The sequence below is a fragment of the Haemaphysalis longicornis genome, unplaced genomic scaffold (genome assembly GCF_048455015.1).
Source record: "Haemaphysalis longicornis isolate Haplotype H1 unplaced genomic scaffold, Haemaphysalis longicornis Haplotype H1 scaffold_14, whole genome shotgun sequence".
NCBI classification, from domain to species: Eukaryota; Metazoa; Arthropoda; class Arachnida; order Ixodida; family Ixodidae; genus Haemaphysalis; species Haemaphysalis longicornis.
This window is the reverse complement of record NW_027526245.1, coordinates 25,084,456-25,107,687: the sequence shown is the minus strand read 5'-3', so window position 1 is coordinate 25,107,687 and position 23,232 is coordinate 25,084,456. Positions and strand designations below refer to the sequence as shown.

The 23,232-nt window shown below is 46.8% G+C and overlaps 1 protein-coding gene across 1 annotated transcript in view; it reads right to left on the bottom strand.

The window, feature by feature from the left end:
* The window catches only part of LOC144165205 (uncharacterized), a 98,849-nt gene that overhangs the window by 39,077 nt on the left and 36,540 nt on the right, over positions 1-23,232 (bottom strand). Inside the window, exons 3-4 of the mRNA XM_077695325.1 lie at positions 18,733-18,840; positions 6,705-6,743 (exon numbers count right to left, since the gene is read on the bottom strand). Coding sequence (XP_077551451.1) covers positions 6,705-6,743; positions 18,733-18,840 — 147 coding nt within the window. The remainder of the gene's footprint in view (positions 1-6,704; positions 6,744-18,732; positions 18,841-23,232) is intronic.

Genomic DNA, 23,232 nt, shown 5'->3' with positions numbered 1-23,232 from the left:
TTCCGCTCTGGGGTACCGACTAAGACTACCCCAGGCCTTGTTCTGGGACAGAAAAGAGAACGACAACATTTCTTCATCTCCTCTCTGTCCTCGTGTTAATTTGGGCTTCCCGCCAATTCAATGTATTACGCTCTTGCTTGTTCTGGGCTTCCTGAGCCCGTCTACAGTCCCCGTTCCACGAACGCCTCCTTGGGCTGCGTAGTCCAACGAAGGCCTGTGGAATGGGCTTTTCGGCGGAGTCAAGTATGTGCGCCGTGGTAAGTTCGGTTGCGTCCTCCACGTGTAAGGGGGTATGAGTGTGCGCTATAGTTTTCATGTTTCTGTGAATGTGTTTCAGTTTGCTTTTGCTTTATTTAACCTTTTATGGGAAAGTGAACTGGTTGGGCTTTGTGTAAGTAAATAATGTGGCGAGGAAGGGGTCACTACTATACGGGTTCTTGTGCACATCCTACTCAAGAAATGGAAAAAGAACTCACACGCCAACAGCCACGTCAATGTGCGAGTATGCGTTGTGTCACATATTATGGTATGTCATCTGCTTCTTATTGAAACGATATGCTCTAAATGATGATAAAAATTTAAATTCTGGCGACCTGGGGCATCCGTGCGGAGAGAGCCCTACAACCAATTATGTGCATTGAGGACACCTACGACTGCGTAAGGTTCAGATCTATCGGGGCATAAAACTCAGAGCTCGATAATTGTTAGTCAGAAGCAATGTCGAGGGAGCACACAGCTATTATTTTACTAAAATTATTTTTCGACGGGCAACAGCCTCAAGGACGGTCTCTAAAGGAATGGTGTGAGATGTAAGGATTTTTGGGCAATAATAGTCACACCCCCCTGTGGTGTGCACCACCATCACAGCCCTTCGTACATACCACGTCTATTTTCGAGAAGTTTGTGTGTTTGAAATGTAAATGTGTTTCTTGCAGAAATATAACACTTGTCTCACTGGATTGTAGCATCTCGTTCACATCATCAAGATCTTTAAGACACCTGCTGTTCTACTGGAAAATGTTTGCACCCCATGTAAACATATTACCAGTGAAAGAAGACACTAAACTAGAAAGATACAAACAGGACGACTGCTAATTTTCAAACTAAATATCTTACTTGGGACACGTAACGCATGAAAACACTAACACACCAGGTTAATATTGAAATATATAATGAAAACCTATAAAAGATACAAAATCAAACAATGTACAATCATAGTCGATTGCAATCCCACCCATTCCTGCTACGTCTCGCCCATGCGCCCCAGCAGAAAGTTTAGCTCTTTACCTGTAAAAGCGATGGAAGGCACGAATATACAGTTATCTTCTTCTCTGGGGATATAAAAGCCCTCAGATATCTCCTGGTTTACTTTTGTCGTTCCAGCTACCCAAAACACGTCAGGCATCATATGCTTGCTGGGACGCATTCAGGGCACCGCTTGCAGTGGTCGGCCAAGTAAATGAGTAAATGATCACAAGATCCTCGGTGTAACGTTCCAATCCCAGCTTTGTTGGAATAAACATGTAGATACTACCTGTAAAAAACTATCTTCTGTAGCCGGCGCAATAGCGCGCACCCCTGTTTGTCGGGGTTCTCTTAGACGGTTCAATCAATCAATCACTCGGTTTATTTCCCAGAAATACATCTGGAGAGGTCCATGGGCTAAAAGCAGACTTAACCGCTTGACTGGGCCCATGAACCCATACACAACAGTGTCAGTATAACGCAGGGAGCTTTTTATACAAACTCTAACAAAATGAAACACATCGATACACACTGATTTTCACACAATGAGATACACAGCAGGTAACAGTTCCAGTACATAATGTTGAAAAAATGCAATTTCACATATTCAAACAAAATGCAAATATGCCACGTCATAACGCTCTGAAGTATAAAACATTTAAATGTATATAATTGTATAAAATTTATAAAAACGCATCAAGAAAATGGGAATGGGAGGAGAATGTATAACTAAAGAAATGGGCTATCAGCAAAACCATTTGCACTGCAGGGAGTGATGCTTATCAATCAATACATGGCTGTTTTCCAGTTTACTCTTTGGCGGCAAAAAACACTTTTAGCTCTCCTAAATAAAAATTAGCTGCAAAATCGTATCTATTTAGAATTAATGGCAAGTTGTGCTCTAGTGATTGCAACTTGTAGTTATTGCGGAATTTTCGTTGGTGCCAGTTTTCTGTGTTACGGGTATTTATAGGGTGAGTTTGGGCCTGGAGTGATGCCAATTGTATGAGAAAGTTTTCATCGGTAGCGAAGAAAAGTAGAAGGAGCGGAGAATTCGGAAGTCGTACATGTAATTTGCCTTGATTATGTTGTAACGTGGGAAGAAAGTACGAGTGGAACACGAATAATCAAGGTTTGCAATATGGCGAACGGCTTTCTTTTGTAAGATGAGTAGTTTATTGATATTTTGTTTAGTTGTAGTAGTCCATACTAAGCTGCAGTAATTTATATATGAGGCAAATAAAGCATTGCAGATGTTCAGTTTAACTTTTTCTGGGAAGAATCGTCGCTTGAGCGCTATCGCGCCGGCTACAGAAGATAGTTTTTTACAGGTAGTATCTACATGTTTATTCCAACAAAGCTGGGATTGGAACGTTACACCGAGGATCTTGTGATCATTTACTAATTCTACATCACGATTGGCATATTTAAGGTATATTTCAGTTCAACTCTTCTGTTTTTAGCTCGGAATAAAACTGCTTTTGTTTTCGTCGGATTAACCTTAATTCTATTTGAACTTGACCAATGAAATAATTTATCCAGAACCGCGTTACATTTGAGCATTAGACTATTCTCATCAGGACCAGAAAGAAGTATAGTACTGTCATCGGCATATATTACAAATGTTGCATTTAAGTCAATGTGCGCAATATCATTTATATATAAATTAAAAAGCAGGGGACCTAGCACGCTGCCTTGAGGAACAACATTTAAAATTGGTAGAAAAATAGACTGTTCAGCAGAAATATACAATGACTGCACTCTGTTTTCGAGATACGATTTCATAAGTGTTAGGGGCTTCCCACGAATTCCTGATTGCGATAACTGTTCGGCTAAAATATTATGGTTTAGACAGTCGAAGGCTTTACTAAAATCAATAAAGAGTGCTAAAGTGAGCTTATTATTTTCTATATTTGACAATATGTACTCCTTAATTGTTAGCAAGGCTGCTTCAGTGGACCTTCCTTTGCGAAAACCGAATTGTGCGTTTGTAATGATACTCCTTGCTTCAAGATAATTAGACATACGCGAAAAGATTAATTTTTCTATACATTTGGAGAAGACTGGTATGACAGATATGGGCCTGTAATTTTTAGGATCATTTCTATCTCCATGCTTAAAAATTACCGTTATTCTGTCTGGAAACAACGCATGCTGAAGAATTAAATTGTAAATATGAGTTAGAATTGGGGTAATAAATTCTAGGACGTACTTAACAGGTTTAATTTGAACGTTGTCTATATCTAATGCTCTACTGTTTTTTATACTCATAAAAGTTCTGTATACTTCGAAATCATCAGTAGGCTCCAAAAAAACGCTTCCAGTAGGTCCACTAGTAGGTATTTGGAGAGCAGTAGTTTCACCAGCTGGTACGTCAATGTTTGTAAAGTAACTATTGAAGTAATCCGCAAGAATTTTCCCAGATAGTTTATGGCCATTCTGGACTATGCTTTCGATTAGTGTGTTTATTTTTCCGCGGCCTAGAGAGCCATTTATTAGTTACCAAGGAACGCCTGGTTGTTTTGAACAAATTTCATCAAACAACTGCTGGTGATATGTTGCCTTAGCTTGTCTTATAGTTATTTATGCGCTGCCCCGTCTGTACTGCTTCTTTCTCGGTCCGTGTCTTTTTTCACTGGTAATGTTTTCAAGTCACCACCAACTAGCCCAACTTTCACCCGTAACTTTATCCCATCCATTATTTACATTTCGGAACGCTGCAGCGTGCGCGTGTGTGTTTATGATTAGCCTTTCGGGGCCGTTACTCTTGCGTGCTTTTTAATCTCTTTGACTTGACTGTCCCAGACGGTTGCCTTCGCTGGGATGCAGGCACGAACAGTTCGACGTCCATGTCGTCATCGGGAGTCCTGTGACTTACCGGCAGATTGGGCTCCCTGGACTTGACACCCTTCCGGGTGCTGATTGACTGCGCTACCACCTCATGGGGTGCCAGGACCACCACGGGAAGCACAGGTGGTGCGGTGGAGGTGGAAGTCGCCGCGGGTCACTACGTGTCCACCTCCTCTATGTCCTCATGTGTGCTTGGAGCCGGTGTAGTGTGAACGGTGGACGCTACACCGCTTCCAACAAAGACAGTGTTCACCAAAACCATTATTGGGATGGCAAGCCGTCTGGTAACGATTTAGGCTGCCGGACCAACTTAGGGGAGGGGCGGGGGCGGTACCACATCAGTCTCGCTGACCCGGGTCACCGCTCAAACAAGGCGCCAACAGGGTACGCTAACGCAGCTCGCCCTCCAGCGTGCTGCGTTGGCGTACCTCCCTAGGAGGAAAGAGGCGAATGTCTTTCGTGTCTCTAGGAGGGTCAAGTACTCAGTTACTTTGATGTTTATTATCTTATTTTCAAGATGAAACCTTTCACATGTCCAGGGGAATGCCGGGTGTGGTCCCTGATAATTCGCACAGATAAAATATTGTGAGAGATCAGCGTGTTGAGTGCATTTCGCACATGTTAGTCGACGGCGGCAGAAGTTCGTGCAATGCCCAGACCGCTGGCACTTAAGACGACGGCGTGGGTTTTGGATGTTTGGTCTGACAGAGCAATGGATGAAGCCTGCCCAGTCTGATTCTGATTGATTCTTATTCCCATAAGACTGTGATTCATATTTCAGATTGATTCTCATCTATATTTAACTCCGTCCGCAAGGACGCAGCAAGCAACGAGGTCCAAACTTTCTTAATCCAGCGTTGTTGCGGGTAAGGAAATGGCAAGATCAGAAAATAAAGACCGACGCTTCAAAGAGAAGTAATAATAATAAGAATAGTAATAACATGAAATAATGATAATAATAATGTTATCATTAATATTAATATTAATAATAATAATAATGTCTATTCAAGCTCTTATACATTGTAATGCCCAGCCCGCATAAGCCAAAGTGACTTGGGTGCGGGGTTGGGACGTCTCTGCTAATACAAAGAGCCTAAAGAGAAACAACATGGTGAATAAACAGAGTTCTAAAAAAGGCAAGCAAGAAAGAACATAAAAGCAAGGGAAAAAAGCAAGAAGAAAACACTACGTTGCATGGTGTCAAACCACATAAAAGCATAAATAACAAATATATTTGTTTGTTTTGGTTCACAAACTGCAATTCAAATAAAAGGAGCACAATCACATTCAAGCACAGTCTAAAGCCATTGTCTTATTCAATAGCAGCTTCGCGGACCCATGCCTTCGAGTATTTTTGGCTTGGGAAAGACAGTTAATGCTTGAGGGGGTGGAGGGGCGTCTATTTTATTAAAGCAAAAAGGAATGTGCAACGACTGTGTTTTCTTTCCGTACCCGGTTAGTTCTCGAGGCAGCACAAAACGTTCAGTTTGAAGGAGGCACCTTGTTTTTATATTATTAACTTTGAAAGAACTGTAGAAGAAATTTTTTAACAAGATATCAAAAATGAGTTGTTTTTCACGTGTAAAATATCTGATTTAACATAACTTGTTGCTGAGGTAGTTGGTACATACTTTAAGAAAGATGAAAACTAGGCGCACACTAGACGTGGACGAAGAAAACAAGGTAAGACATGTACAGGCGCCAAAGAGAACAAGGTAAGACAAACACAGGCGCCTGTATGGCGCCTGTGACCAACACAGGCGCCTGTGTAACCTTGTTATCTTCGTCCATGTCTAGTTTGCTCCGCGTTTTCGGCTTTCTTTAAATATCTGATTCTTTCATAACGATTTCTGTTCGGTCTCCATGATGTCTAGTGCCGTATATAATATTGTGGGCTATTTTGTGCAGGATGTCATTAAGAGTGTTTCGTTTATAGGAAGATGCATGGCCATAAATAGTTATACCATATCTTATGATATATTCTCCTAAGCATTTAAAAACCATTCTTTTTTTGCAGCGAGCAACAAACCGAACGAAGCGCATACAAACTAACACATACCGCTCGCACGTGCTTTGCAGGCTGTTCTATACTAAAACTCCAAGATGAAGTTCATCGCCGATGAACTTCATCTTGCAATTTCGGGATTTCAGAACTTCAGGATTGCAGTTCGGAATTGCAATCCTCATGAACAAGATCAACTGGACGGCAGGAGCGATTATGACAGGCGCGAGTATGCAGAAATACAGGTGGGCTCTCGACAAAGGCCCGGTAAGGGCTATGAAAACATATCAAATTTTTTTGGGATTTATTCAGGCAAATATGATTATTACTAAGCCAGTTCGTCGGAAGACAAACATACTCTTGCATAAACCGAGCACTAACATCATAATTCGAACACGGTAAAAGAAGAGCAGTATCGTCAGAATACATATAGGGTTTGGCATTCAGTGGCCAGGAAGCTAAGTCATTAACATAAATGTTAAATAAAAGTTGGCCGAAAGTCAACCTTGGCAAGTCATCCACCGCAAGTCATCCTTGGCTTCTTTGTTCTCGTTTTTTTATCGCCAACTGCTACAAAAACTTGGGAGCGCAAATGCTGGACACTTACAAATATGGCGTCTTCTTGGTCAAACATGCAGCGGGCTGTCTGTAAAGTAAAACAGGCCGCGTTTAAGGAGGGTCCGTCAACAATGAAACACCGCGAATTGCCTTTTCAATGATGTCCGAGTCTGAACAAATGAGCAGCTGAGCTTTCTTTCGCGCCAATAACATGTGAGAGATGATGGTGGGATCATCTAAATGTGCAAGCGCACCTTAAGAAATATTTCATAATTTGGTAACATACAAACTAGAATATGGAAGTTATTATTTGGGAGCGGCAACGCAAGGAAGATTGCAGAATGCAAGAAGGAAGGCGTTTATTCGGTGAACGACGCATCGGCCATGAAGCACCAATCACGACGATGACAATGGATCATGATTGGGGAACGAAGCTGATCATAATAGGTTGCATGATAATCAGTGGTGATCGCAGCAGTATGAGTCTCTTGCTAACTGGACTTGTGTTCTTCCTGAATGGGTTCTGTGTTCATACGGGCCAGGTACTGACTGCGCGCGATGCGTTAGAGAAACTGGTCGGGTACAGATGTTTCAGGAGTGGTGGTTGCAGAAAAGTAAAAATGGGGTTCGGTCGGCACCAGAATCCCGGGACGCTCGCCGCCGAGTCTGTACACAAAGCAGCCGCATCGGCGGATTGCCTCGAAAGCGCTTCATCCCTATTTCATATTTGCCGCGCTTTCGAGGCGCTTTTTCAAAGAAAGTGCTACGAGTTGTGCCGCGCCTCCGCCAGATGGCGCCACGGGTCCGGCGACCTAGAGAAGACGCAGTGAAACATCCCCCTCGCGAGGGGCACGATGAAATGCAGAGCATTTCCGGGGGCGCACGACGTTAAGTAGTTTGCGTTACGTTAATGTTGTTGCACTTGTGGCAACTGCTGACGAGAGAGCGCTCGTCAGCAGTAATTTGAATGAGTCAACGATATAAGGCGGGTTGGTAGCGTCCCATTCTGTGTCGGCTTTGTGGCGCAGGGGGTAGAGCACCATGTACATTGCGTTCCGCCCGCAGGGTCGAGGGATCGAAACCGGGCGCCGGATAGCGTTTTTTTTATATATAGTAGGGAGGGGTGCGGTGCGGACTACGGACGTCAACGCGGGTGACATCGTGAGTTACTGAAATGCTCTGCATTTAAAAGAATGGCGAATCGAGAACAGACGAAGGAGGGTGGCAGTAAACACAGGAAGGGGCAGAATCCAGTAGCTTCTAGAATTGCAGTATTTTAGGCAAATAGGTGCAGAGTTGGCCTACCGAAATTGCAGTACATGACTATTGGTTAATAAAAGCCTTGGTGCGCCAATTCGTTTGGATTGCTCAGTGCGCCAGGGATGCCCCTTGAGCCCGCTATTGTTGGGAATTTATATTGAAGCCTTGTGTCAGACCATTATTAGATATGAAGCTATCAAAGGGTACAAACTGCTTTCCACGGAGGTAAACCTCCTGGCATATGCAGACGATGTGGCGGTATTTTGTACCGACAAAGAGAGCATTTCAATGGTCATACAAACTGTCAGACGCTTCGGGTATGTAACGGGAAGTTGGGTCAATTGGGGAAAGTGTGGCGGATTTTGGAACGGGGCTTGGTCATCGACACCAAGCACCTTTGAAAATGTGAGTTGGGTGACGACGCCTGTGAAATAGTTAGGTACGCCTTAGAAAATTACCGTGATAGCGAGCCCTACTGGAGCGGACAGATAAAAGATCTGAAGGAAAAGGCGTAAAAATGGAAGGGGCCGGCGATGTCTGTATTCGCGAAGGCAACTGTCTGCAATTTATTTTTTTTGCGAATATTTGGTTTGTTATGCAAGCACTGCATTGCTCACAGGTTAATGTGCAGAAATTTCACAGGGTTTTTGCTGTTTTTGTGTGGTCATCGACGTGGGAAAGATGCAGCCGTACCAATTTGTTCAGGCGGGTCGGCGAAGGCGGTCCGGGGCTGATACACTTGTACGTACGTTAGCTCGTTATTCGCTTTCTGTTTTTACGCGATACTCGTGATCCTTTTCTGTCCACGGTAATTTATGTTCGATTGGCGCGTGCTTTACCTTCATTTGTGGTATCCTCAGATAGCATGTCGGGTGGCATTCACGGTTATTTGAAAGAGGTTGTGATGTTTTTTCAGTTCCTAACTGCCCGTTTTTCCCTGGAAGTCCTTCAGAGGACCATCCACAAGGGCTTTGCGCTACATCCCCATGGCATCCGCTTTTTGAGCATCCGTTTTTTGAGTTCCATACAATTCGACCATGTTGTTGGGCCACCACAGCATTTGGCGTTCACACATGGCCTGGCTTCCCGGTAACGTGGACGCGAGGCCAACACGACAGTATGTAATAGAGAGTATCTCGCAATTCGTGGAAGTGCAGAAATCAAAGGAATACCTTCCTGAATGGCTGTCAAGGCTGGTACCCCTGATGAAACTAAGGAAATTTAAACGACAATGCCAGAATAAGTACGGCTGGTAGCTGTACGTGTCATTTCTGTATCTCTTGTGTGCCCACTGTTATGTAATGTCGAAGACTGGCAATAAAGAAAAAAAAGCAGATTTGGCGTAGAAGTAGAGCATTGGCTTCGCATGCAGAAGGATCGTGGTTCAAATCCCTGTGCCGCACAATTCCCACCGGATTTAAAAAATCCGCGTGTTGATGGAATTTCAGTATGAGCCTTCTGGTGCGACTTGATCCCGGCGATCATTGTCGGTAACCGACTCCTTCACTAGAGCAGGATTGGCCACCCTGGTGTAGTAATGGCCACAACCTCCCATGAATACGCCAATTAACCCGAGGCCCTCAGTCTCCAGTGGCTCGAAGCCACTCACTACGGCGGCGGTCAGACCTATGGCGCACCCTACTGTGATAAGAATCCCTGGAGCCGGACAGGCCGCCATTGGAATCTAAACCTGGCAAAGTTTAACACGAAACCTTAACTAGCGAGGCGAGCCTGGAGGTGCTTTTGTTCAAGGAATTGGGGGCCTTAAATGGGATTTAATAGGGCTTAGTGAAGTTAGGACAGGTGAAGCTTGTATGATGCTGAACAATGGACGTATTCTATGTTACCGTGAACTAGTGGACCGAAGAGAACTTTGAGTTGGATTCAATGAAGGGCAGTAAATAAAAGTATAGCTGGCAACATATACGAATATAGCATCAACGAAAGGGCAGCCGGTCTTGTAATTAGTAATTAGGCTTAATAAGTGGTACAAATTTCAATTGGTACAGGGCTACGCGCCTGCATCTAGCCACGATTTGCAGCTCGTTGAACGCTTCTATGATGATGGGGAATCAGCAATGACTAAAGTAAAAACAGTATCCCGTTGTCATGTGAGACTTCAATGCTAGAGTAGGCAATAATCAGGCTGGAGACTAGGCAGTTGGGGACTATGTTCTCTGCTGTAGAAATAACAGAGGAGACGTATTAGCAGAATTCACAGAACGGAATAATCTACGCATCATGAATACCTTCTTCTGAAAACGGGACGCCGGAAGTGTATGTGGGGGAGCCCGAAAGGGCAGGTTAAAAATGAAATAGATTTCATATTATGCAGTAACCCTCGCGTCGTGCAGGATATAGGAGTCCTCCGAAGTGTGAGGTGTAGTGACCACCGCGTGGTAAGACCTCGAATTAGCTAGATTTGAGGAGGAACCGCAACAAGCTGGTACCAAAGAAGCCGGTAAATGAGCTAACCGTAAGGCGTAAAGTTAAAGAATTCAGGATCGCGCTGCAGAACCGATATTCATCTCTTACCGAGGGAGCAGAGTTTACGAGACAGGAAGCGAGGTAAAATCTTACACGCATTATCACCGAGTGTGCAGTAGAAGTCGAGGGCATGATGGCTAGACAGGATATATATACAAGTGAACTTTCCCAAGAGAGGAATGATCTAATTAGGAAACGGCAAAGTATGACTATATTCACCCCAGCTGACAGCATAGAAAAATAGGAGCTTTCGAAGTTAATCAATAAGCGTAAGACAGCTGACATACGGAAGTATATTATTGAAAAGATGGACCATGCTTTAAAGAAGGGCGGCAGCCCCAAAGCACAGAAGAGGCATCTAGGCGTGGGGAAAAAAATCAGATGCATCCATTTAAAGAACAGCAAGACATTGTCATCACAAATAGAGATAAAATAGTTATTGTAGCCAGGAAATTTTATAGAGATCGGTACAGTAGCCGCGACATCCCGGGTAGTACCTTACGATGGAGTAGTTCAGAGGAGATAGACATATCCCACCAGTAACGGCAGAACAAGTAAACAGGCATTGAAAGAAATACAAGTGGGCAACAAACCTGGTCAGGATCAGATAACAGCAGACCTCTTGAAGGATCACAGGCAAATGATACTATAACAAGTGGAAAACATACACACACAACGACTAATCACCTCCAGTGTTTGGGAATCTTGGAAGAACGCGAACATCATCCTAATATATAACAAAGGTGACATGAAGGACTTGATAATTTAGAGGCCGATGAGCTTACTGTCAGTCGTCTAGAAGGTACTTGCCAAGGTAATAGCTAACAAAAGTTTTACCACCTTAGATTTCATTCCACCTAAAGACCAAGCAGGGTTTCTTAAAGGCTATTCAACAATGGACCATATATACACGACCAGTCAGGTTACAGAGAAGTGCGCGGAGTGTACTCAATCCTTATATATTGCCGTGAACCATGAATTGGGTTTGTTTATTTGTGTTTTGCGTTTGCCGCCCGGCTGCGCCGGTCTGTGTTGTCGGTGTTGTCTGCAAGCCAAAGGAGGCGCGTGTTCCGCTCTTTCTTTCTGTGCCGGATGTACGTTATCTCTTCTGGTAGGGAGAGCGTTCCGAACTAACATGAACAGCCTAGAATAATCTTCGTAGATCTATAGTGTTCTGGATACACTTCGACTATTCGAGAAACCCTCGCGCCGAGTGATAAATTCCCGCAGAGCAGATGCCGTGGTATTCAAATCGTCGGCTCGCTTTCACACATCACTTTCTTGACTGTTGCTTCGCCACCTGTATTCTTTGAGTTGTTAGGGGAGCACAAGTGCGCTCCAATAAACTTATTGTCCTTGAAGACAACTGCATCTCCTTTGGCTTCGTGACATATAGCCTTCATAGATTATGCGAAAGTATCTGACTGCGTCGAAACCTCAGCAGGCATTCAGGCATTACGTAACCCGGGTTTAGGCGGGCATTATGTAAGAATACTGGAGGAGATTTACAATGGGTCCACAGCTACCATCGTCCTCCATAAGGAAAGCAGAAAAATACCTATAAGGAAGGACACAGACAAGGAGACAGAATCTCTCCAGTGTTATTCACAGCTTGTGTACACGAAGTACTCAGAACATTGGATTGGAGCGAGGGTTAATGGAGAATACCTCAGTAACCTCATATTTGCTGATGACTTTGCCTTGCTAGTAACTCGGGGGGCGAATTTCAAAGCGCGATTACCGCCCTGGACAAACAGGGAGAACCGTGAGCCTGAAAATTATTATGCAGAAAGCTAAAGTAATGATCAATACCCTCCAGAAGTGTTGCAATCTGGGCTAGTTTGAAAGACATTCTTGGATGAAACCAGCGCCAACTTAAACAAAGACGAAGGAAGTGCAACACATGGACAGCCAGCGGCTGTTTTTGTGCTGCACTTCTTTTGTGTTTGTTTAAATTCGCACTGGTTTCATCCAAGGACCAATAACCCCGGGAGAGACAGCGGTTTGAGATTGGCGGCGAGGCAATGGAAGTGGTAAGCGAATATATCTACTTATGCCAAGTTGTGACCACGGATCCCAACCATGAGGCAGATATAATTTAGAAGGATAAGAATGGGGTGGAGTGCATTCGGCAGGCATTCTCAATAATGAATGCCAGCCTATGTTTGTCTCTGAAGAGGAAAGCGTATGACAGCTGCATCTTACCGGTGCTCACCTACGGGGCAGAAAATTGGAGGCTCACTAAAAGGGTTCAACTTACATTGAGAACGACTCCACGGGCAATGGAACGGAAGATGATAGGTGTAACCTTAAGGGATAAGAAGCGAGCGGAGTGGGTCAGAAGACAAACCCGTGTTAAGGACGTATTAGTAGAAATTAATAAGAAGAAACAGGCGTGGTGAGGGAATGAAATGCGACCTCGAAATAACCGTTGGCCATTAAGGGTAACAGAGTGGATCTCTAGAGAAGGCAAGCGGGCCTGGGGGCAGCAGAAGGTTAGAGGGCAGCTAAGATCAAGAAGTTTGCGGAGATAAATTGGTCGCGGTTAGCACATAACGGGGTAATTGGAGAATAATAGGAGAGACCCGTGCACTCCAGTGGGCTTAGATAGGCTGTGATGATGATGATGATTATGATGATGACGACGACGACGATGATGATTATGATGATGACGACGACGATGATGATGATTATGATGATGATGGCGATTATGATGCAAATGTTACAAACGGAGGAATAGTGTCCCAACTGGAGTGGTCAGGACGAATGTACACAGAAATGATGTTGGAAAGGGTAAAACCGAATCGTTCAGTAGCTAAATGTAGTCGTGAATGGCTGGCCAAGCCCGATGTACCTCTGCATGCTGCTGGCAGAAAGGTTCGGCCGCTGTCCCTGAAAAGCACCCGAGGTGCGCCGTGACACCAAAAGGTGCCTGCTGCTAGAAATAGTGTGCGACCTCAGAGGCACCGCCGGTGCGAGGAGGGGCCGTTTCCGTGTAACGTGTAAAGTGGTCAACTGCCTTCACGATATATCGATGGCCCGCTGGTGAGATTGGCAAGGGACCTTAGATCAATGCCGACGACATCACACTGAGTGCAGAGGCATGGAATAGGTCGTTGTGGACCCTGAGGAGGAGACGCCGGTCTTTTGCGGTGTTGGGAAAGAGCACAGGATGTAACATATTTGTCTGCTGTGCTGGAAAGCCCGGGCCGGAAGAAACGGCTTTTGACGCGATCGTAGGTCTTATGAAACACAAAATGGCCAGCTCTGGAAATTATCGTGAAGTGCCAGCAACATGTCAGTCTGGAGGCTACGGGGCACAACTGGAACCCATTTGTCGCCAGTCGGGTGATAGTTGTAACGACAGAAGGCGCCATTCGGATTAGCCACGTTGGGGTAGTCGAAAAGAACGGAAAACACGCATCAGCCTCGACCCTACAGAAATAAACAAAACTCTATTGAGGGACACTACGCCATGCTGACTTTTGAAGATATCACTCCCTTCACGCTTGACGCTGCGTAAGGGTTCTGGCAAATAACGATCGATTACGTGAGCTCTAAAATTTTCTCCATGAGTACTCCTGGCGGCCGGAACCGGTTTCTTCGCATGCCTTTCGCGACCTCGCCTGCCCCTGATGTTCTCCATTGTGCATATGTCCAGGTTATGGAAGGCCTCGAAGGCATCGCCGTCGTAATGGACGACATTCTTGCGTGAGGTCGTACCAAAGAGGAACCTGCCGGGACATCGGAAACATTGTGCAGCGATGCCGACAGGACAACTTTAAGAGAAATCGCAAGAAGTGCCGTTTTTTTGCAGGGCACTGTCACATACCTAGGGCACGTTCTGGCACGTGCTGGGCTCAGCTTGCAGCCGGACAGGCTGCATGACATCATTCAACTTCAAGCGCCAAGTAACAAGAAAGAGCTGCAGACCTTCCTGGGTATGGAGAATTTCGTCTCTCGGTTCCTTCCAAACATGCGATGGTTGCAGCTCCACGGTGAAAGCTTCTGAAAAAGTATGTCACGTGGGTGTAGGAGCACCAACATCAATAGGGCTTTGCGGCTGTCCGAGAGGTGCTCTCAATAGCTTCAATTCTAGCGTAATATAAAAAGGCCAGTCGATAACACTGTCAGTCGGCGTACGTCAAAGCAGCGTTGGTGCAGTGATAATTCAGAATGGCCATTCACTCGCTTTTTCGTGTTGTTCTCTAATGGAAACGGAGCAGACGTACGGTCAGATCGAAAAAGAAGTAGTTACTCTCATTCATGGCTCTCATACTGGCTCTCATCTGATTCAACGACTACTTTATGGGCAGCCACAAGTTGTAGTGGAAACATTAGAAACCGCTAGCAGTGTTTTTCGACAAACGGTTGTGTCAGTGCCCATTACGACGGCTGCACATGCACCTAAACCTGTAAAAGTACCTCGAACGTACACCCCGGGGAAAGATATCATTATTTTTGACCCGTTATCACGGTTTCCAAATGCTTCTGTTTTCAAGGAGAAGGACTAACACTTTCAGGTCAACGTCACCGCTAACCTGCCCCTTTCGGAGAAGCGCTTGGTGCAATTGCGCGAAGAGGCGGCAAGGAACCCACCAATGCTCCAACTTCAACGCTACGCAAGCACGAGTTGGCCGGAAAACAAAAATGAAGTTATCCCGGAACTACCCAGTTACTGGGCCGTGCGAGATGAACTTCGCAAGCAAGAAGGTTTGGTACTACAGCAGTTACCGCCTCCTTAGATGTGTCACGATATGATTTGTTGTTTGCACACCGAACACGGAGGATTGGAAAAGATGTAGGCACACGCGTGAACTGCATTCTATTAACTCAACATTAACAATGAGATAGAAAAAACAGCGCGCCGTTGCCCTATGTGCCAGAAGGGCAGGCCGAATGCTATTGATGAGCCGTGAAATTCCAAGTTGGCCGTGGCAGATCATTGGCGCGGATTTTTTGTTACATAATGACAAGCAGTACTTGCTCGTCGTTGATTTCCATTGTTGCTTCTTTAAAAACAGAGCAGTGCAGTCGACATCAGCTAAAATTGTGATTTCCCCTTTCGCGGATATCTTTGCGACTCATGAATTTTCGCACCAACTCTACACCGATAATGGTCCACCATTCACCACCCAGCGATTGCGGAACTTCATCGGCAAAGTGGGCCCAAACCACGTTTGCTCAAGTACGGATCACCCGCGCTCGAACGGTACGGCCGAAAGTGCAGTACTAGAAGCCTAGAAACAGCTAAAAAAGCATTCATTTGAATTGGTATACTATTGTGCGGCATTTCTCGACTGGAGAAACTCTCCCCGTGAGCCATGTTTGCAGTGTCCGGTGCCGCGACTCATGGGAATGTTTACCAGAACCCTGCTGCCTGTTCCTGAGATCCACCTACAGCCGCGGCTCGTACCACTTTACGACGTGCAGCAGCGACTGCTACAGATCCGGCTGAAACAACGGACCTTCTACAAGAGAAGGGGCCAAGCCCCTGCCAGAGTTACCACGTACCTCCAGGGTCGCAGTATAAAATGTTCTAGCCAAAATGTGGTATCCCGCTGAAGTGGTCCAGACGGCTAGTACACCGCTGTCCTACGTTGTGGAACCAGAGGACGGGCGTAAGCTTCAACGCAACCGGGAATACTTCATCGAGGGGCGACCACCGTTACCACTGGTCAGCGCACCCACCGACGAGTCTGTTCCTGCATCTCCGCAACAATCGAAGCCCCCACCGTTGAGAAGAAGCCGAGGAGAATGACGTACACCGGAAAGATATTTAGAAAAGGAATTCTAATCCACTCAATAAAGCTAACTGAAAAAGGGCAGATGTGACCGTCCGCAGGAAAGAACTTGACCAGAAGACACGTGCCAGTATCTTACGATATGCCCCATACCGGGTCCTGAACGTTAGCAGCCGTCTCTGTCAATAAACGCTGATTGGCAGACACGCCTTTGCGCGTGCTACACACAGGGTACAAATGTGGGGGAGGGCGGGTGGTAGAAGGGGTAAGAGTTAATCAGGAACCGTCTCAGACCATTAAACCTCCCACACTAGACACTTTGACAGTCACATCAGCGACGTCGTGCCTAAACAAACTAATGGAGCACAAAATTTGGAACCCTCTACCACAAAAGACTGGGAACGATTTCCTGAAACAATGTTTTGTTTCTTACCGGTATTGTCTACACGGACTACTTTGCTATAACTGAAGTAGGCAGTAAAGCAGCAACCCTCCCCACACAGCGTTAGATTTAAAAGGAGCTTTGACAATGTTGCCCACCTGACTATTATCGCAAGTTAAGTGAAAACAAATTCTACCGTACGATCGTACAACTACTTCCGATGCCTTCTCAGGAATCCTACAGCCACAACAGGAATCGGAGATCTCCGAAAAGACACTGTCCCTGTAACACAGGCACCCCGCAAGGTTCTGTGCTTTTGACAATGCTCTTAAATACGGCAGTGATAAAGCTCACATCTTAACTGCGGTAAATTGAAGGTATATGTCATGCTATCTATTCGAACGATATAACTAATGGGACGAATAACGGATCAAATGGCAACATACAGGACGAATTTCAACAGGAAATGCACATAGTGCGAAACCACGCCCACACGAGGTGCTCGAATGCATGCCAGAGAAATTAGAAGTACACCTTGTTATACTTCTTCAAAGGGCGATCTGATATCAACCAACCCCAGATCGTACTCAACTCGGACAGACAGGAGATCCCCATTGTCCTGCTAGCTCTCATCCTTGTCTTGCAGAGGCAGAAAAAACACTGAGAGAAGGTACAGGGTCCGACCCCACACACAATCCTCAGCTGAGATTGTGAGAACGGTACGCCGAATAACGAATAAACACCACGAGCTGAAAGAGTCAGATGTGTCAAGGCTTATTTAGTCCCTGACAGTCAGGTGGATTACCTGCCCTGCTTGATATCTGCACCTCACGAACTGGGGGAGGTAGAAGCTCGGTGCTGTTGTTCTCTGAAGGGTTTACAAACTACCTCTAGGCCTTCCCCCGACTACAGCAACTGCTAAGATCTCCCTAAATTTTTACAACAGGGTGGAGGAGCATACGCAGGCACACCCTGTAGTTTCATTTATTGAGTGATGAGAGAGCTGAGTGAACACCGGCCCATATCAAACGCTAATGCTGCGCCCTTGTAGGACACGGTCCTATCCTCGCGTGACCATAGGAGCGAATGCACCAATGTGGCATCGTGTGCGCTTTCGTTTCTGGACATGCCAGAGTGGGCAGGGGCATTTATAAGTTATATTTTACCAGCCCGAAGAAGTTTAGAGATTGCACACGCCCTTGTGAGATTCCTTTCTCGCATAATCCGCCATGAGCGGTTGGCGACTACTTAAGAAACTGAGTTAACAGCTGCCCACCAGATATAACATACTGGCTAAGCGGAATGAATGCTTGGGCGGTACAGGCTTTAACTCGTTCTAAATAAACAAAACGTGTAGGCACCTATGCCGTCCCAGTTAAAGAAAACAAAACCCAGTTTATACACGCATGATTACAACAGGCATACAAGACGTATAAATTTAAAGAACCTCTGCGATTCCACGCGAATTCGCTGAGTAAATAAAGCTAAATGACAGTCCCTAAAAATATCTCCAGCTGAAGATACGTAAAACGCAAGATCCCCATTGAGGATTACTAGTAAGATCGTACAAGCGAAATATACCCACTGGCATGTCGTCAACGAGAGATACAGTAGCCACAGAAAAGGCTATATCTCAAAAAAACGAAATAGCAAAAGCCAACAACAAACGGTATTTTCTATGGCAAACCACAATATATCTTTGTTGGTAAGTTATAGTGATGAAAGCTGCGTGGAAATAAAACATCTCTTACTTTTCTGTGCACACTTCGGGGCTTGTGAAGTAAGCACACCAGTGGTCTCTGCATACTAAATTAGCTTTGGGCGTTAAGGGGATGCGGCTTCCAATATTTATTCAGGTCGCGTAGTCCCGGCCAGAACTAGCGGCCGCCCAGCCGCTGACTCCACGTTCCATCTGTCTGCTGGTGCATGGCGCTGCTCGGCTGGCCAGGCACCGCTGACGGTGATTGTGGCGCTCATGATGACGATGGCGATGGTGTCGCTACAATAGAGTTTAAAGCTGACAATATTTGTATGCAGCACCAAGAATAGTCGCAGTCGCAGCAGCACCGTGATGGAACCAATGGGTAGGCAGCAGACCGGTTTGGCTGTCGGCATGGACAAGTGGCAGCCCCTTCAAAATACCCCACAAAAGCAAACGGTTCGAAAAGGAAGCCTCACTGGCCGCTGGAAAAATGTGTTCTTACTGCGTCTAGGTAATTGGCATCCGAGCAGGCCACCATAAGGAAGATGAGAGGGTTCGACGTGCCAGGCTGTGTCTTCTCCGCGCACTGCATTAGGAATCCCTGCACAGCCTATAACGGCAGAAGGGAAAGTAGAATTTTAAATCACTTCACCACAGCGGTTCTTTCTTGTTGCTTTGGAAGGACGCCTACACGTCCTTTCACTCAGATCATTACTTTAGGGCGCGTACCCACACAATAACTCTAAATTATTTGTGCTATTTTGGGTTTTGGTAGCCCAAAAGACGTAAGCCGCGCTTTTCCGGTAGTCTTCAGAAGCCTAGTTCATTGATGCCGGTACGTGGGCTTCGTCCAAACGAATTTTGCCGACAGAGTTCACTTACCCGCGATACCAACTCAGCCAAAAGACCCGTGTTCAAGCGAATAAAATTAACCTGCCCGTGTACTTGCGTCCAAACCTGCGTGTCATCTTTGGCGTCCACTGCCCATAAAAATGTCTAGAGTCATTTTTTTCTGCCTAAGTACTTCGAAGCAAAAGTTTTATGGCTTTCTTCAGATCCCTTGCACGTCACTGGCATTACATTTCACACACTTCCCCAGAAGCAGCGTGGCTGCGGGGCGCCTGCTCTTCTCACGTGTCCCGTGATAGAATCTCAGCGCCACCTGCTGGGCGAACCCGGAATCAGAGTTCTCCGTGTCTTGCGTGTACCTGCTTGACTTCGGTCTGTCGCGTCAACCCGTCGAGCAATGGGACGTCAGTTACCCCCGCGTTGGACTACCTCTTGTTCTACTGATGGCACCACGCGGAGGTTGAACTTTGGTGACACACTCGGCTCTCCCCAGAAACTCGGTTTCCATTCCTATGCGAACTGGAACGTGCTTCTGAAGAGAGCAGTATGAGCAACCTAAGCGCGGAACTTTTCGCTGGTCTGTCGGTCTGAAAAGGCAAGTTTTAAAGCGACGCTTTTTCCCTCTACAACCCCCCTCCCCCCAAGGGTTCTGTCGCGACCACTGGTGTCAACAGAAAACTTCCAGGAAGAACTTAAACAAGTTATCGTCGTCACCATGAATCGAACCCAGAACGAACAGAGAAACGAAGCGAGATCCCGTTGTCTTACTGATGGTGGTATGAGCCCACGCAGAGACGGGGGAGACAGACATTACAATCACCGAGTACATCTGTGAGTTTACCCTCTGCGTTCTCGCTGAATGCCCCGTCATAGTGCAACGCGACATCTCGCGCCGCTGTGCGCTCCGCCCATGGCACGTGAAGCGGTCATGTGCGCGTCTTGCGCATGCTCAAGGCGTTAGTAAAAATAAAGGAAGCTAACACCAATGCATGGCATCTCGCTTCTCCGGCTCTTCCGCCGATTTTGTCACCGTCGGCGGAGGCGGCAGAGTCGGAGGAGAAGTCAGATGGTCTAACACTGGGTTTCAGCTTCCTTAAATTGTATATAAAAAAGAGTTCACACTCTTGGGCATCACCAATACTACGCAACCCAATCACCATTCGTGGGTAGCAAAGAATATCTCTTTGAAGTAGTCAAGCGTGTGGTTAAGTACATTTCACTTGTCTCTGGTTTCACTCGTTGTAGAGCCACGTGTGTGAATTCAAGTGATGTCGCATGGGTAATCGTTGTGGCCGCAGTTTGCAGCTTCGCTTTACAACCCCCTGCCCAGGGTTCATCGGCGCGCATTTTTAACAAGTTAGTCACTAGAACGCGCAGATAGAGCCTTCCCCGACAACAACGTAAACCTCAAAATTACTGTGGACAGAGAGAAAACGGGGGTTACAGCACTGATGGCATCAATGCAGTAGCTATTGACACAAAAACCATTGCCGCATCTTGGACTAGTGGTGCACGGCTACAAATATAGCAGAGCTGGCGGACCCTCTCCCTTCGTCCGAGACTCCGCTGTCGCACCTCAAGTGGGTTTCAAAACATGCCGCTCAAAGTGCTCCACCATTGGCAAGCCGGGATCGTTTTGTCCGCACGCTTTCACGTCCCCCCCAAGGTGGACCGCGTTAGCCCGCATTACTCGGCGTCTGTAGCCTGAACTGTTCTGTGCTCCCTCTTCAGGCGCGAACGTACGCGAACTGGAGAGGCGAGGAGTACGCCAGAGATCACGCCAGGAACGCTAAGCCGAGTATTTTCGAAGATGGAGCTAACGACACCGGGCGGCCCTGACGGGGCGCCCACTCACTTGCATTTTTGGTGGTATGTTTTGGAAGGCGAAACAAAAACTTTAAACACCTCTTCGGTTAGAAACCCGCGAGCGAGGTTAGAAGAAATTCCCGTACCTCTTACTCGAAACACTAGTTCAAATTAGCATTTCTTGCGTTGCCGACAAATCCGGAAGCCAAACAAGGAGCACGTGCGCAATACGTGGAATGAAGACAGTAAATCTCAGTGCAATGCATTACCACCCCTAAGTTTGGGGACTGCTGTGACTCGCTTTTCACTTTTCCGCCCCATAACAACTGGGAGGCAACATTCTGAGGACTCCGCGTGATTTAACGTGCTACCCAAGGTTTCCCGTGACCTCAAACTCGCACGGGTTAACCAACTACATATAATACGAAGGCGTCAGGTCTGCAGATTGGTTTACTGATCATACCCCTTTAACACGTATAAACTGGCACGACCAGTAACGCAGAAGCACTTCTAGCCTAAACGGCTGGCATGACAGAAACGACCCTGTCTCCTGCCTGATGGTAAGCAAGAGAAACCACTAGACGTGGAGGCGCCTGAACTGCGCCGCCGCCCGAAAGTCGTCCCTACTAATAAGAAATTCCCCAACAACGAAGTCTTCCCCATGGCGTTTCAGGGCAGCCGCCCGTTCGCTTAGTAGGCACTGAGACAGTCTGGACCTTCCGATGTACTATCCTCCGAGAACATTTCACCACCACGAAGCTCGATATACCGTGTTCGGCTGTCGCCTGGTACTCACACTTGGGGCAGCCCGCTTCTGCCGTAACAGCCCAGCGCTGCAAGCGGTCTTGCGTAGGAAGGATTCACCAGGCTCGTTGGCGCCTCGCGCTCTTAGTGGGGAATCCGCCTTGGGGGCCCGCCACAAAAACTCCGGCTGCTCTACCTTTTCTCAACAGTAGCTGCTCGAACAGCCTTTCGAAACGGGTTTACCGCACCCCTAAAGCGGTTCTGAAGCCAGCACGTCCTAATGAAGGTCCGTGAGGGTGTTGCGAGACGGTGGCGCTATTCCGGCAGTAGGGAAGAGGTGTTCTGACTGACAAGGGGACCAAAGTATGTCTGGACGGTACGACAACGTACAATGCAAGTAGCCGCACTCAAGGTCAAGCTCTTTGGTTTCGTTCATGAGCTCCCTGAATGCTCACAGGCGGCCAATCATGTCGTGAAAAGATGCCAAAGCCGCTGGGATGCCTTGGTGACCCCCCTACACGTGCCGTCCCTACATCCGCCCAAATTGTAGGGTCCCGCGCACAATTGACAATAGAGGAAAAGCGATAGAAGCTTTCGTTGTAGCATGCCCGGGATAAAATTCACGCTTCTGTCTGGCAGTTTTACAGCGTTATGATATTTTGCGTAGTTACGCATTTCTCAGAACGCTGACAAGTGGCCCGTGCGTCGAGGAATGCAAGACGTAATAAGAAACATTCAATGTCTCTGTATTGCTGACCAACACGTACCAGCAGATCCTGAAGTGGCCGTGATGAGCTCCAAGAGTGATAACAAAGACCCACGTCGTACACGCCTTCTCTGAAGGCGAGTAACTACAACTTTGCGCTTTAAGAAGGTCTACCTAAAGCCTACGGCAAAAATCAATGGTGTCGTGTTGTAGCTCTTCTTTAAGAAAAGACCTCAACACCGCGTGCAGCGCAGAAGACGGCGTACAGTCAATGTTTGCGCAGCCAAGACGCCCCTACCAAACAACACGTCGATTAGACGCCTACAGCCTCAATTAGGCGGAACACAACACACGCATTAACAAGGGTTCCCCGGAGGACCCGCCGCCAGTCGCTTCCCTGGCCTCACGTGGGGGATACGGAATGGCCAGTGTTATCTGGGGTGGTATTTTCCCATTCCTTTTGACCGTTTTTCCCCTCTCAAAAGAGTAGGTTCTGTGCGAGTCTTGATTGGCTATAGAAGCGCGCTGGAACCATTCTGCGGCTTCTCGAAGCAGATCGTCTGAATTTTAAATAGACTAGTGTAATGTCCACTTGTGAGGTCAGTGGCCAGGCCCCCAGGCTGCGCATGAGAACCCGCCACTCTGTCTGCTGGCTCAACACCGTGGACTCTACGCGGCAGCCGTCGCCGTCGCCAACTTGTCACGGCACGCACGGGAGACGGTTTGTCTGGCCGACCAAATACCACGGGGATAATCCCCCATTAAAAACGCAGACGGCGCCGCCGGGTTCCGAGAATCGTCGGCGTGGTGCTCTGGAGAGGGGTAATTGCCGACGTCGGAGCGTGCGCCGCGCGAGCCTCCACTGTTAACGCGCTCCGTTCGGCATAGTGCCCTGTC